The sequence below is a fragment of the Stegastes partitus genome, unplaced genomic scaffold (genome assembly GCF_000690725.1).
Source record: "Stegastes partitus isolate 25-593 unplaced genomic scaffold, Stegastes_partitus-1.0.2 Scaffold2062, whole genome shotgun sequence".
Classification (NCBI taxonomy): Eukaryota; Metazoa; Chordata; class Actinopteri; family Pomacentridae; genus Stegastes; species Stegastes partitus.
The window spans coordinates 52006-67926 of record NW_007579793.1 but is presented as its reverse complement, the minus strand read 5'-3'; the positions used below and the strand labels follow the sequence as shown (position 1 = coordinate 67926).

Genomic DNA, 15921 nt, shown 5'->3' with positions numbered 1-15921 from the left:
AAAAAAAAAAAAAAAAAAAAGAGCTAAAATGTACTCTTTACAGTCTCACTGGTTGACCCAGCAGCCTGAATGTGTTGTTTAAAGGCTTAAGGGGAGATTTGTGAAGACCAGAAATTCATTTTGGCCGCCAAGATTATGGGTTTTGTGGTGCAACATTAGAAGATTAAACATACAGCACATTATACCACATGTAAAACACACAAACACAAAGACGGGGCTGCTGCGTGTTGTGCTGGGATTGTAACAAACTGCACTGTTTAAAGTGTCGAGCGAGAGAGAAGAGACTACATATGGACCTGATTAGAGAAGAGAGGCTGCGGAGGCTTCCCAACATGTTCCCATCTCCATGGTAGTTTGTGTGTGTGTGAGACAAGACATTGTAGCTGTTTGTCAGGGAGGCAACATTTCTGCTGTTGTAAACAGAGAAACGCTTTGCCTGGAATTATTGCTGGGAGCTGTAAAGAGGGGAGGCTCTTCAAGTGTGAGACGGAGAGCAGATGGGAGACAAAAGACACGGAACATTAAATGAGTTTGAGGAGGAGGGCAGACAGTCAGCAGCAGCAGCAGCAGAGATGTTCTGTGTTCCAGTTCCTCCTAATTTCAGAAAAAGACGAGTTAAGAGAGAACCGGGTCCAGCTGATCATACAGACAGGACTGGGTGGAATTGTGTTGGTTCTGCAGGGAGACGTGTTTTTCTTGGTTTGTGGCTGAATGGAAACAGAGAACGCCCAGCTCGTTCTCACCTTAACTCACAAATGCACTTTTAACCGCTAACACATGCCTTTGGGTTACCTGGCTCTTATGTAATGTGGATTAAACGATATATTAAAGACATAAGTCTTGGAACATTTCAGGGTGTATTAAAAGGTCACACACACATAGATAGGGCTGCTGCTAAAGGCAAGTTTTTCTAGCGGTTAATCTAAATGATTAAAATCGACTACTTCATATAAGGTGCATTTATTTTTGAGTGTTTGGCTTTTTAAGTGTGTTTAACTGCTGTCAGGGCAGAATATAATAAAGCTATCCCTGGTAATGAACAGACAGCAAATGGTGGTGTTTTCTGTTCTGGCGATGCATCTTCTTCATTCTTCTGTTCAGGTGTTCATTGCTGCTGCAGTCTGCCATTCAAACTGTGTATAAACCACCTATTTGCTTAGTGATAATATGAAATACTCTCATTCTTGTGAAGCCTTGGGTCTTTATAAACCTTTATACTGAATAGAGTTGAACCATTTATTTAAACTGTATCACTGAGTGCAGCAATGACTGGAGCCAAATACAAGGGAGGTTTTGATGCTGCAGTTACGTAGTGATGGAAAGATAAACATTTGATACAATAATCTGAAGTATTTTCGGAAAAAAAATTAAAAACCATGCGTTGATTTAAAAACATTGATGCTGTCATTGTGCCGGCTAACTATGCTATACCTCGGAAATCCTTGTTTGCATAATTGTCATCAAAACCTTTTAAAATGTGACTGATTCCATTTCAATTATACACTTATTTGGTACATTGGTCATTTTGAAGCCAAACATTGTTAGTAACAAAAAAGTCAACTAATTAACAAGGTGTTGTATTGACATACGCTGACAGTCACAACATTCAAACCACTGTCAAGGTATGTTGATGACAAAGATCAACACAATGCAATGTTCTGCTGGGAAACACTGGGTCCTGGCACCATATGGATGGACATCGACACCTACCTAAACTTTGCAGACCACAATACCTTCTTCCACCAAGTGAATACACCCCAGAACACCATAAAAATGGCACAGGAACAACTCGAGGAACACGTAGTAGAGCCCAAATCATTGACCCGGCCTTAAACCTCACCAGATCCCAAACTGAGGCCCTCGCAATCCATAGGACCCAAAGGACCCACCGCTCCAGTGCCAGACACCACGGGACACCCTCCTGTGTCCACGGCCCAAGAGGTCAGAACTGTTCTGGCGCCATGGAGAGAACCTACACAATATCAGGCACATGGTTTTAATGTGGCTGATCGGTGTATATACCTCTGAAGCTGAATAAAATGTCCTGGCACATTCTCATTTCATTTCCTGCTCTTTTTTTTTTTTTTTACAATCAAGCGTATATTTTCACTTCTGTTTCATCTAGACTTGGATGAGAACCGAGCTTTTTTTTAATGAAAAGTCTTTGATGCAGCAGGTGGCCATGAAATATGTTGATATTCAACATGATCCATCTATAAGAACTATAGAGCCAATACCAAGAGAGACCAATTACCTTAACAATGTGTGGGTGGCTTTGAAAGCCTTGTTTTGGATCAAAGGTTGTTCTGGTCTCATTGTGAATATGATCAGGGTGGTCCAGCGAAGTCTGTGTTTTTGCAGGCAGGCGCACAACCATCACAGAAACCTCCAGAACCTTTGAGTATCCCGAAGGCTGACACAGAGCTCCTATTGAACCGAGCTGCACTGAAAAGTTTGAAGTTAGTGCCAGTTATCCAGGTTGACCCTCCGTCTCCCTGCTGGTGTCTGCACATAGTCAGCATCTCTGGGGATATCAAACCTTTGCCCTCATTCGTTGTGTGCAGAATGAAAGGCACCTAATACGGATTTCGAAATCCTCCCTGGCTAGATATCTATCACAATAATGGAAGTGAGTGTGCTCAGATCAGATAAAGTCTTACATTCATTCTGCTCCTTGTCAGTCATCTGACACCCGCAGGAAGCAACAGAGGGGTCTCTCAGGAAATAATATGACAAACATATGTCCCCTTTCAGAATTTACTGTCATATCAGTGTTTTCTGTCCTTGTTTGTCGAGACTGAGGCTACATCCAAATTAGGTTCGACCATGTGAAGCTCGAATTTTACAGAAATAAACAAAGCAGTCGCAACTGTGTGAGATTGTATTCAGGCCCAGCAAAGTAGTAGATATAATGTTTACCTCGTTTGTCATCTTAGCTTAGCTTATTTGCATATTAAGACAATTACAACTATATATACACTGGTGTGCCACAACATTGAAACCACCTCTTTATTATTGTCCCCCTGGTGCTTCCAAAGCAGTTCTGACCTGACGAGGGATGAACTCCACAAGATCTCGAAAGGTGTCCTGTAGTATCAGGCACCTCGATCTTTGTCATAAACCCTAATTAAACTATTCTTAAACCCTTTTTTGCAGAGTGGAAAGGTGCATTTTCCTGCTAAAAGTGAGTCATGACGAGGTGTATGTGGTCAGCAACAATGTCTGGGTAGGTGCCAAAGTAACATCCACATGAATGTCAGAACCCAAAGTTTTCCAGAGCATCATGCTGCCTCCACTAGTTTGCCTTCTACCCATAGTGCCTCCAGCTGCACACACACAATCAGCTATCAACATGGTATACAAGAAAACAGGATTCATGGTCCAGTGCTGACACTCGTGTGTCCATCGTAGGTGCTTTCAGCAATGGACAGGGGTTAAGATGGGAAATGTGATCCCTGCTACAGCAAGTTGTGATGCATGTTGTAGTGTTCTCACACTTTACTATCACAGTAGGTTAGTTTTTGCTCCCAGTGCACATCAGTGAGTCTTGGGTATCCATGACCCTGTAGCCTGTTTAGTGGTTGTCCTTCCATGGACCACTTTGGGAACACCCCACAGGAACTGTTATTTTTTGGAGATGCTCTGACCCAGTCATGACTATTTGGTCCTTGTCAAAGTCACTCTGCCCTTCACGCTGTCCATTTTTCCTGCTTCCAACAAATCAACTTCAAAAACTGACAGTTCACTTGCTCCCTAACATATCTCACCCCTTGACAGATGCCATTTCAACAAGACAATCAATGTTACTCACTTCACCTGTCAGTGATCTTGTGGCTGATGGTTGTATGGCATCGCTGAGGCTGCTGGGAATGTGTTTCGATGTAGGTGCCAGGCATTTAAATAAATAAACGGACTTGAATTACAACTCTGAAGGATACGTGATTGTCCGTATCAAATCCATCCAATCAGTTCTATGTTCGGATAATTGCCGTCCCCGAGCCCCTTGCTGTGGTGGATAATGTGGCTTTCATATCATTTAATTTACATCATAATTACAAGCAAAGGAGGAGGGAAACCCATCCAACCCAGGGGTCAACAAACACTTGACAACATGACTGCAAAGTCACCATCACTGGCAGCTACAGCTAAATAAAATGCAGTAAAACATGAATTTAAGTAGATTAAGTGAACATAAAGGAAGCGAAACAATTTGTTTGTATCTGGTTTCACTTATTAATAAACTGCTCCGAAAATAACTATTGATGACTGCTCAGGTTTCAGTATGAGTAACACTCCTATGTCAGGTTTTTTTTTCCCCCTGTTCTTCCCATTCTGCCAAAATTGCATGACTGCAGCATAAAAACTATTAAATACAGTACTGATTAAATTACAGAGTCATTGCAAAGCTGTACAACATCTGCATGCAGCCCATTTTGCAGAATTTTACATGTTTCAGCCCTGTGAGAGAATAAAAGTGAAAGATACTGATACAGCACCTTTGCAGCTACGTTCTGTCTGAAACCTTGATGATCATCAGAGATCTGTTGCAGTGAGAAAACAGGGAGCTCCTTGGACTGCACCCAGCCTGTAAAAGCCCCTCATCCTGCCCAGATGCCAAAAGAAATAGCATCTATCTAATTCACTCTCAGGCCGATCAAATCATCAGATTATGATTACTTTGGCTGCCAGCATATGGCAGTGGAAGCCCCTCAGATCCTGCTGGCTGTATCCATCGAATCAAATATTGACATAGTGCTGATGCTGAGCAGATGTGTGATATAAGGAGGACATGGTGTGCAGACCACCTCCTACGCAACCACCACACTCGCACAAATGCACTCCCGGCAGGAGGTCGCCTCCCCAAAAAACTGCAGATTAACTAGAGCAATCAGTGCGAGCGCTCTTCAGCTCCCCGAGCCCCAGATTCTGCTTGTAACCCCAGAGGTAGTTAAGAAGTACAAGCCATATTAGCTCCCCAAATCTCTCTTCTCACGCAAGGGCCAGGACTGAATTATTACTGAGCAAGCTACAGCACAGTGTACTGTAATAATGCATGCATAATTCATGCAAAGTGTAAATATAGTAGAGCTGAATTTCCTGAATAACACAATTTGCCGTGTAGATAGCGAAAAGCATTTTTCATTTTTTAAACAGAAATGCCAAAAATGTGTTGTGTTTCATACAGCATGTGAAAGTAAGGTGTGGTTAGACTAATCAAGAGCTGTGAAGACAACATTTTCTGATATTTAAGAGACCAAACAAGTTGATTAAGTAAAAAATAGTAGAAAATAGTTGGTTTCCACCTTAGTTTAAAGCTACAACAGCAATTTGAAGAGGAAAAAAAGATATTCATTATGATTAACAACCATCATGGATGGAAAGGTTAAGAAAGAAGAAGGTTTTTAAATTACATTTAAAGAGGAAATACTGTAGAAGTGAACATTTTTCTTCAATAAATACTGCTTGAGCTACAGACAGATGAGAAATTACAGGAAAATCCTGAACCTTTGAGCCTTCCAGTGAAAGGATTTGGTGGCTCTGTTTTGCTCTAAGGGCATTTTGTTGGCGTGGTTTGGGTCCATTTGTCCCCTTAAAGGGTAAGAGTCACTGCAAATCAATACAAAGGTACTCTGAGGAATCACCATTATCCTATGATGAAACATTTCTATCCTGATGGGAGCGGTCTCTTCCACAGGGCACGAGGGGTCAGTAAAAGCTTTGATGAATATTATGTTAATCAAATACTATGACCTTTGCTGGCTAAACTCTTGTGGGAGATTTTGTGTTAGACGATGGTTTCTACCAGCACCATTACACCAAAGGGGGGAATAGCTCTTGGAGGATCGATGTACTACCCATCCAGTAGAGTTCCAGAGACTTGGCGAATCAACAGTCAGTTTTCTACTGCAGGAACTTTGGACAAAGTGGTGCGAATGTTTTCAGGAACAGGCCCCTAATCAGTTCTTTTAGTCCTTCTGTTTTGATTTAAAGTGCAACAAAACAATGACATATAGTAGCCACTGGATGTAACTTCAGTTCTACGAGCACAAAGGAACTAGAACATTGGAGGGTTTGTTATGTTAGCCTATGTGGTGATTTTGTGATGATATTTGATTAAAGACGACTTGAGAAGAACATTGAAAGGGCAGATTATGTTGCTATTGTCCTCTCTGAGTTTAACCAATCAGCAGTGAGACAAACCCAGTAGTTTTCTCTAGAGCTGTTCAAAAGCATCTCTCTTGTAGCACTTTTTTCAACCCTGAAAAAGGGTTCTACTTGGATGGTTCTTGTAGTTGGAACACTTGTGGGAACGGCCCACAAGTTCCTGTCGTGGAACTCCGAAAACACAACATACCCAAAGCTATTTTTAGATCACAAATGTTATAATATGGTTCATTCAAGCACCAAATGACAGACTGAATATACAGAACATCTATGAATAAAGTGCTCCTGTGAACTGTGTCAAATGTGCATGTTGAGAAGATAACATGCAAAGCTCTTTTCACTTACGGCCCTTTTCTTAATGCTTAATGTCAAGGCTCACCGAGGTCGGTCTGGCTGCACGTGTTGGCTCAACACCTCATTAAGACACTTTCTGTTGGTTTGTTTGCCACCTGTCTGAATACAGCGGTCTGCTCTGCACACCTGCATCCTGTGTCCCTGATCTTTGACCTTCTGTATCGTAGCCTTGCTCACCTCACATTGACAAATTATGAGGCTGCCTTCTCAGCATTTTTGCTTTGTGGCGCTCAAGCAGACAGATAGCCCAGACTATCCGCTTCTGCTTCACAAACTGTCGGATCATTTTATCCAGCAACCACTGAGGCAAAGTAGGTTAAAGTCAGGCAGCGGCGCGTCAGTGGGAACATCTGTGTATAGGCTGTTATACATCACACTTCCGCTCCGACAGACTCGCGTTGGGCTTAAAGAGCGCCGGGGAGGGTGAGTGTGTGGGATTAGTGCCAGCTGGCCTCGGCGTACATGTGCTCATGTGCGGATCCATCCACATGTCTGTCTGCATGTATGACCTGGGCTGTAATGCACAGCGTGTCTTTGTCCACAGTTGGAGGGATTGGGGCCAGCCGGCTTCAGATTAGAGTCTGGATTCAGAGGAAGTTGGTCCGTATTTCCGGGTACCTTGCACGTGAGGCGGCGAGCTGCAGGGCCAAGTAAGGGAAGCTCATCCACTTTAAGAGACTTTACAGCAGTTAAAGTCGCTAGTTTAAAGCTAGTGGATCTGGACAAATCTCCTCTCACTCACACGAGTCAGTGATAACTGGGACGGCAGCCAGCGTTAAGTGGGCGTGGGATTTTCTGTCGGAGCTCCGAGTATCGTGCTGCTTTTTCCTGCACTGCTAGTATGAATGCCGCTTTTCGGGAAATCCTTGAACCAGTGCTCATAACCTGGGAAATTTTTTTTTCTGCTCTCTGTCCGGGCTTAAACATGTGCAGACATGTGACCAAAACCAACATTGTACAAGTTGTGAAACTGAATGCGCACTGGAAATGGTTTGTCAAAGCATTTCCTGCATTATTCCATCAAAGCCTCTGGTTTCAGTGGGTGGTCAGGGACAGTTGTTGGTTTTGGGTGTGAAGAGCAGCAGGGGATTTACTGCTAAAAGTAGATTTTGAGGGATTTTGTTTTTAGGGGGCGAAATTACTGGAACCTCTTGTTCTGTTGTGCACATGTTGGAGTTTAAACCCTTTGGAGCCTCTCAGCCCAGCACCCCATACAGCGTGCTTAGCGTGGATTTCTCTTAGAGGTCACGAAAGGTAAAATATTTCTAGTTTTCTGCTCAGATGCAAACTAAAACCAGCGACTGATGAGCTCCAGCTACCTCACTGTCGTTCAATCTGACCCTCTGTAGCTCTGCTGCTTACTACGAAGCAGTGACTCACGCTGTAGCTGATTTTAGTAGATTATCATTCGAGCGTAGCTGCTGTTTGGTTTGAGCCAATACGACGGCAGCGACCAGCTTTGACCCCTCGACTCCCCCTGTGCTCGCTGAAGACACTAAACTCATTTCCTGAGTGAGTCATAGAAGGTCACTGGAGGGAACTCTGTTAATAAAGTAATTGGTGGACCACCTCTGTGGAGGAGCCGCCCACCACTGCACAAGAGAACCTTCTGGAACAGAGACATTAGAGATTTATTAGTCCCCTGTATTATCAAATGTGTGGTTTAAAAGACATATATTAAAGCCAATCCAATGAGAGAGAGAGACCTGGATTGGAAGATAGTGGTAATGCTTTGCCATTAATGGCAGTAGGCTTTTATTGAAGGGAGCATCTTCTGCTTTTCATTAGATTTGTAATGAATCAAGATTGTAATCATGCACATTGTTGCAGCCACTGGATCTCTCCATTAGCTAATGCACAGCCTTAGGCTAATGGAACACATGGAGCTGCCTGCTGCTCGCACATCATCTTCCTCCGGGCAAATTATTCAAACGGCAAAGAAGGATCCTAAAATTCGGGCTGAACCTGTTAATTATTTTTTCCCCATTATTGATGAATCTATTGATTGTTTTCTCAACTATTGACTGCTAACGTAGACTATAAGTTGTCAGTAAATGGAAAGGATTGATTGTGTCGTCTGAGCAAAACTCCAAAGTGTTCAGCTCACTTTTATGGAAGATATTCACATTTGATGCACACTAGCATAAAGCTGTACACCACATGAACTTCTTTATCTGCTCCTGTTTTGCCGATAATGCTCTCAATATTTTGCATCTTAGATTAGCACAGGGCGGAAGTCAACCAGAAAACATTTGGTTGACTGAAATCGTACTTCCTCTTCAACCAGTTGATTGATCATGTGGAAAATAAAGAACTTACCTTATCAGTCTAAATAAACATGTATTTACAGCATAATGCACCATCATCCTTGCTATTTTAGACTAAAATGATCAACCAACCAGTGTGCACTTCACATCAACTAAATCTCAGCATTGAGAAACATAACACAGCCAAGTTAACCTACTTAGATGATCCGCCATGTTGTGCAAAATGCCGTTGGCAAAGTTTTTCTTTTTTTTTTTTTTTACACTTTTTGGCTGAGCTCTCTCCATTAGGTTGAGCCAGTTCAAAGCTGTGAAAACACGGTGGTGTTTACAGGTAATCTGCTCCTCCCACGCTGAAAATAATGGATTAATTACTTTCTCAAGAGAGAAAGTACAGAGTCAGTCATTTATTCAACATTTATTTAAATCTCGAAGAACCATCGAGGGCATGTTATTCTTTTCAGTGTCGAGAGTCCAAAGAGAATAAATAGGCCACTGATTAACAAGCAGCAGAGCACAGTTAAAAAAAAACAGTTGCAATCAAAAGCAGCTCAGTCTGTGATCACTGTTTTGAATTGACCCAGTTTTAATGTTTGCTGCAAAATCTTCCGGGTGTGTGCAGCACAAAAAAAAAAAAAAAAAGCAGTTGGATGTGTTAGTGCGTGATCTAAGTCACACCAGTTCATGAATCATTTGTAGAAATGTGTGCCTAAACCTCGGGCCATTCAGAACCAAGAAGTGGGATCCTGTAGAGAGAAAGGTAGAAAATGCACCAACCCTCCAGGGTGCTGGTAGCATCTGAGTCAAAGATGTGACATTTAAAGTTAGAACGCTCACATTGTTCCCCAGAAATGTTGCAGAGAGTTAGATGAGAAAATTGCTGGTGCTCTTGTCCATTAAATATGCAGCTACAGTTAATGGTTCAGCACAATGAATGGAAGCAGGAAACAGCAGCTTTACTGGAGTGATTTCAGTCCTCTTATATAACATCTTGGCAAGAAAGCAAACTAAAGTATTTTCCTAAACTGTTGCTTTTGCCCATTAAAACCCAGCACAGCAACAACACATCTTCATCTCAGCTTCTCCCGTTGTGTGAGCGACACAAGTTTGAGCGCTCATAAGCCAAAAAACTTAGAAAACACTGCTCAAGTACGACATTAAAGAATCATGTGGAAACAGCCTTGGAACTTTTGGAGAGCACTAATTGGCTTTAAAGCCGCGCTCACAGTTGTGTTGCGCTGCGAGGTAGCCGGAGGTTAGCCGCACTAATTAACATCTTTATTTTCATACTCTCGGTCACCGTGCGTCCGCATTCCCCCTCCGCTGTGGGTTAAAAACACGGCCCACAAAGGAAATCCCTGAGCTGTTTCTCCCTCTTACCTGACCCTCGTGACGGTGCTTCAGGATTACATAACCGGGTTAGGAAGGGCCTTTTGTGTCATTGTTAATGTGAATGCCGTCTATAACAATACGCGGCTGCCCTGAACGCAACTCCTTTACAAGCTGTCATATTAAAAGAGGGCTGAATGCTTCCTCTTGAGCCCAGCGACCTTGTTTTACTTTAATTGGCGCAGATTCCCCGCCTGTGAGGGAAAATAACAAGTGATGCTTTTTTTTTTCTCTTTTCTTCCTTCCTTTAGCAACATGTAGGCACAAAGCTGCCTCTGATATCAGATGTGCCATTTTCCTGTTGAGAGATTTGAGTTTTCTGCCTCTAAGCTGGCTTAATGAAGCAGGGCCCTCTTTGCTTCGAGAAGATGGAGAAAACTGTGGGTGAATGAAGGAGAGACAGATAGAAGAAACAAGATTAGAACAGAGAGATGAGGGAGGAAGGACTAAAAAGAAAGCGATCCATCCTCCTCTCTCGCTCGTTTTTTAGCCCAGAGCTGTAAAACAGCGTCGGCCGGGGAGTCGAGGTCGTAGGCTGCGTTAAATTGCCAAAATTCACATTTAATGAAATAAAACTTAATCTGGATTGGTTTTATTAATAGAATTATCCCCTGAGCCAAATGGAGAAGGAGGGAAGGGGCAAAACACTTTCAAGTGGAATAATTAAGAGCCTTCTCTGTTTCTCTAGTTAATTAAGACGAACAGGCCGGCTCTTGATATCCGCTGCTCAGCTCAACAAGGTGAAACAGACACGCAACACTCATTTGTTCGTCGATTCGCTTTGTGAGGAGGATCAGCTCCTGTTTTGCATCTGTGGCCTGTGAGCCTTTGTAAACTGTGAAAAAAGAACATTTTAGCAGTTTATAATTGTTATTTTTCCAAACTTGTAAACAATGTCCACACCAAATATCTGTATTTTCACAAGTGGTAATTAGTTCTTTTGTAATGTGTGACCATGAAATTATTCTGTTTTCTTGTATTTGAATCAACAAAAATGTTTTTCGCTTCCAGATATTTGTGATTGTTTATAGAAAAATTAGGTCTTATTAAGGATTTAAAAAATGGTAAATTTTTTTAAAGTGTTATTTTACAGATTTTCCCTGTTTTGTAAAATTATAGCTGAAATCATTAAAGTAAGTATTTTACATGCTGACTCTAAAAAATATATGGTTAAAACTGTAAATAATGTCCACATCAAAAAAATCAGTGTTTTTCCAAATTACTTCTTTCACAGCGTGTAACCAAAAAAGTACACTGTTTTCCTGTATTTAAATTAACCAAACTATCAGTCTTTCATAGATATGTACCATTATCACAAAGACAAATTTTGCATATTAAGGATTGGAAAATGGTAAAAACAAACAAACATGAAAAAAACCACAAAAAAAATTGTTTCACAGATTTTTCTAGTTCTGTTACAATGTAATTATTTCACTGATTTTTAAAAATGTAATGATTATTATTTTTATTGTTATTATTATTATTATGGGCTGCCAGGGGGCTCAGTGGTTAGCATTGTTGCCTCGCAGCAACAAGGTCGCCGGTTTGAGTCCCACTGAGGACACCTAGGATCTTTCTGTGTGGAGTTTGCATGTTCTCCCCGTGCAGCATGGGTTCTCTCCAGGTTCTCCTGCTTCCTCCCATACAGTCCAAGAACATGTTGAGGTTAATTGGTGATTCTAAATTGTCCGTAGGTGTGAATGTGAGTGTGCTTGGTTGTCTGTCTCTAAGTGTAGCCCTGTGATAGACTGGTGACCTGTCCAGGGTGTCTCCTCCCTTCACCCTGAGTCAGCTGGGATAGACTCCAGTCGACCCTAGTGAGGACTGACAGCGATGTATAGATAATGGATGGATGGATTATTATTATAAGTACAGTTTTGACACTTTTGGTCATTACAGTATTCCACTATTTTTTATGTATTTTTTTTCTTTCACCTTTGCTGCCACATTTTCAACATTTATTTTTATTTTTACAGATTTCTCATTTTAACATCATATACACTAGATTGGGTTAAAGGTCGCTTCTGTTTTTCCTCAACCTTTTGATAATGCTGTTTCTTGCGACCTTTCCTTTCTGTTGTTGTGTAGGATGCAATAAAAGCTAAATGAAAATAGCGAGGTGAGCCTTGTACAAATGAGACTCTAAGTTCTGCTGTGTTTTCTCCATCATGCGTTGCAGTTCCGGAGGATCTGTCCCTGGAGGAGAGGGATGAGCTATCAAACATCCGACGGAGGAAGAGAGAGCTGCTCGATGATATTGAGGTGTGTGTGTACAGGATATCTACAGGATGCTCTGGGAAGGCCTCTGTTCACGTAACAGCAATCCGTTTTTTTCCCAATAAACGTCATGGATTGATATTGTTACTGTGGAATGAATTTGATAAAGTCAACTTGCATTTTAGTCACAATCTTTGGCCTTTTATTTGCTCTTTGCCCATCTGCTGCAGCTCTGTAGGTCTATTTGCATGCAGTAAGTAATGCAAATAAACCTACAGACAGCACTGTGCGTCTTTCCACACACAGTTTGCTCATAAAAAGTGATGAACTGTCCGCTGCAAACAGTTCATTCTACGTCCCATCTCATGCTGTGTGCTTTATCTTGTTCTAACATAAAGAAAAAAACAACAACTGTGGCCTATTGTGCTCTCTCTCTCTTAGAGGTTGAAGTTTGAGATAGCAGAAGTCATGACGGAGATCGAGCAGCTGACGTGTGTTGGAGAAAGGTAAGTAAAATGAAGATATTTGTATAGTTTTGGTAAACTATGCTAACTTGTCTAATATATTCATCGTAGCTCACTTAATCTTCCCTTGTTGGCTTTAATTAGTGCGGACAGACTTGCCTGGAGCTTGTCTCTAATTTATCTAGAAACACAATAACACCAGGCCCCAAGCAACGACAGGCTTTTTTTGTTTATAATTTAAATATTTATTTTGGCGTGTCCACGTCCTTTTTATAGTTTGAGCTGTTGAGTTATATTCTCTGTGAATTTTATGATGCATTTCTTGGCAGTAGTTTCTTTGCATGATGGTCTGAAGGCGGCCATGGAGCCTTCTGCACAGTTGCACCAGGAAATGTGAGACAAGATTATATAAGATAAATCTTTAATGTCATTGTACAGTCATACTTTTGTATGATAGTATAACGAAATTCGTTTCTCATCCACAACGGTGCTTAAAAAAAAAGACATGCAGTTGTCAAAGACGAGCATATACAGTTCACGTAACATATCAGTGATGTCAAATAAGTGATCGTCAGAAATAACGTAATGTACAGTCATGAATATTATCAAAAAAGAATAAGAATAAAGATTATTTACATCTTATATAAACAATGTGCAGAGTCATAAATAATGTACATACGTCACTAAGGGGTTGACTAATTATTGAATATGATGTGAAGTATTTTTCAAATTATCATTGTTTTTTTAACCAATTCCTAATAAAATACATTAACTGTGTGCCACTTTGGCTCTGGTGCAGCCGCCGACCCTTTCTATAGTCACTCTGAAGGATAAATATTGAAAGGTTCTCTTTTGTTGAAGCACATGTATAAAACAAAAGCATGTCAGTTAAGTTTTGTGTTTGTGTTTTTTTTCCAAATTTTGACACCAAATGTTCATTACAGTATGTCTTTCCCAACTATATTATCCAAAGTTTCCAAATATGCTGTCGATCTCCTTTGATTGCTAATTATTAATGATCTATATCAGTCTTGAAAAACTACACCAGTCCACCTCTAGTGGAAATGTGCATGTACATGAATCCTGAATCCTTTCACTTGGATCAAAACTTGATTTTACAAAAGCAGTTATGCAGAATCAAAAACACTGTCACCCTATGAAAACTCAAAGAAAATCGATTTTTTTAGAATGTAAACTGTTTCTCAAGTCACAAAAATGCCCCGAAAACCAACCCAAAACATAAAGAACATGACATCTATGACCTCTACAGCACTATAAAACTTTAATTCTATTTATTTCCTGCAGATATAAATAGTCTTCACAGGAACCGTAGCTCATATCTGGCTTCATTTAAGTTGGGTTGAGGATTTGCATGGTCAAAGAGACGTCAAACGCAGCTGGATAACAAGCTGCTTTTCGTTATGAATGATGTGCTAAAGCAGATGTACCTGGACAGGATGCGGTTATATATGGTTGCACGGTTGTCATGTCAACCATATCTACCTGGCTGTTTGCATAGATAAGTTATTGTGCCCGTTGTTAACACCAAATGTCACCAGCGTCACTCGACAAGGGTTTGAACAATCAATGTAGCGTCTTTGCTCGTATAAATCAATGAGGCATGTTGTCCTTTGATAAATCGTCGAGTGTCCTCAGTGTGTGTTATTTGTTACTAAGGTCATGTCTGCTCTGTCTGTCACCGTCATTACACACATTTACAGTCTGTAAACGTATTTTATTGAGCTTGTGTGTATGTTTTAGAGATTAGCTTCAAGCAGGAACACGCAGGCGCATAATGAGCACAACAGATGTGGCAGGAAATAATCTCTTCAGTATATTAAAATGTTTGACATCGAGACGCTTAACAATCTGTTATTTTCAGTGTTGTTTAAGGTAAATAAAGTAAGTCTCTCGGTTAAATATCCACATTTGTGTTCCAGTAAAACATCCCAGAGAAACAAACAGATCGCGATGGGGAGGAAGAAATTCAACATGGATCCCAAAAAGGTACTCGACTGTGTTTTTTTTTTTTGTCTGTGTTCTGAAACAGCCCGACGCTCCCATCATAAACCCCCACAGCTGACAGTGTCTCGGCAGCCTTGACATGAATGATTCTCTGTGCCGGAGTGAAGAGCGATCCATCCTCGGTTGTGAAATCTTGTCAGTTTCCATCATCCAGCCATGATTGAGATGAACAGCCATTCTGTTTCCTCCTCTTCCTCTCCAGGGAATCCAGTTCCTGCTGGAGAACGACCTCCTCCAGCACACTCCCGAAGACATCGCTCAGTTCCTCTACAAAGGCGAGGGCCTCAACAAGACCGTCATCGGAGACTACTTAGGCGAGCGGTGAGACAGAGCATCTATCAGGCGGAGGGAGAAAGGCCTCCTTACGGGAGATTTACGCCCCCCTCTGTGATTAAAGAAGGAAATTATGGACTGGATTTACTGATTAAAGAGGGAGAACATGATTGACCCCCCTCTCTAAAATAAATCTTTGGGACAGTGTGGGTGTTTTGTCATCGTCCACCCATGTGGAGTTATAGCTGGTAATAAAACAACCATCCAGCTCGTCACATCTCAGGCCAGACTGCTGGATAATGAAGAAAGAGCAAAGTCCTGCCGCTGTAACAGCGCCACTGTCTGAGACAGCCGTGAGACTAGTGAGATGGATGGTGTTATCTGGAGGTGAGAGGAGATAGACGAGACAAAAGACACTGAGTCAAAACCAAGAAGAAGGAGGTGCAAGAGAATCAAAGGTTTAGAGGGCAAAATAACCACTAATGAAAACATAATTAAATGTGCTCAAACATCGTTCAGCACTAATATCTGGAATAAGACAGCTGATATACATTTACTGGCCTGGGTGATAATTTCAGTGACCAGAGATGATGCACATTTTATCAACAAAAAATGTAAAAAAGAGGCAAGATGCACTCTGTGATTGATAGATGATCTTTGAGCAGACAGTATTGCAAATGTCACCAGAGAAATGTCAAAAACAAAATAAGAATCACAAACATCTCAAAGGCTGGCAGAACAATTAATAAGCTAATTTGGTTACATACAAT

The 15921-nt window shown here is 41.3% G+C and overlaps 1 protein-coding gene across 2 annotated transcripts in view; it reads left to right on the top strand.

Annotated features, from left to right (window-relative positions):
- Positions 1–15921, top strand: part of cyth3a (cytohesin 3a) — a 42806-nt gene that overhangs the window by 8393 nt on the left and 18492 nt on the right. The window contains exons 1-5 of one of the 2 annotated variants that reach the window (XM_008303748.1): positions 7755–7773; positions 12352–12434; positions 12831–12895; positions 14794–14860; positions 15081–15199. In XM_008303748.1, the coding sequence (XP_008301970.1) occupies positions 12858–12895; positions 14794–14860; positions 15081–15199 (224 nt within the window). In that variant the 5' untranslated portion in view covers positions 7755–7773; positions 12352–12434; positions 12831–12857. Of the gene's footprint in view, positions 1–7754; positions 7774–12351; positions 12435–12830; positions 12896–14793; positions 14861–15080; positions 15200–15921 lie in introns of those variants that run through there. The other variant, XM_008303747.1, reaches the window with a different exon arrangement.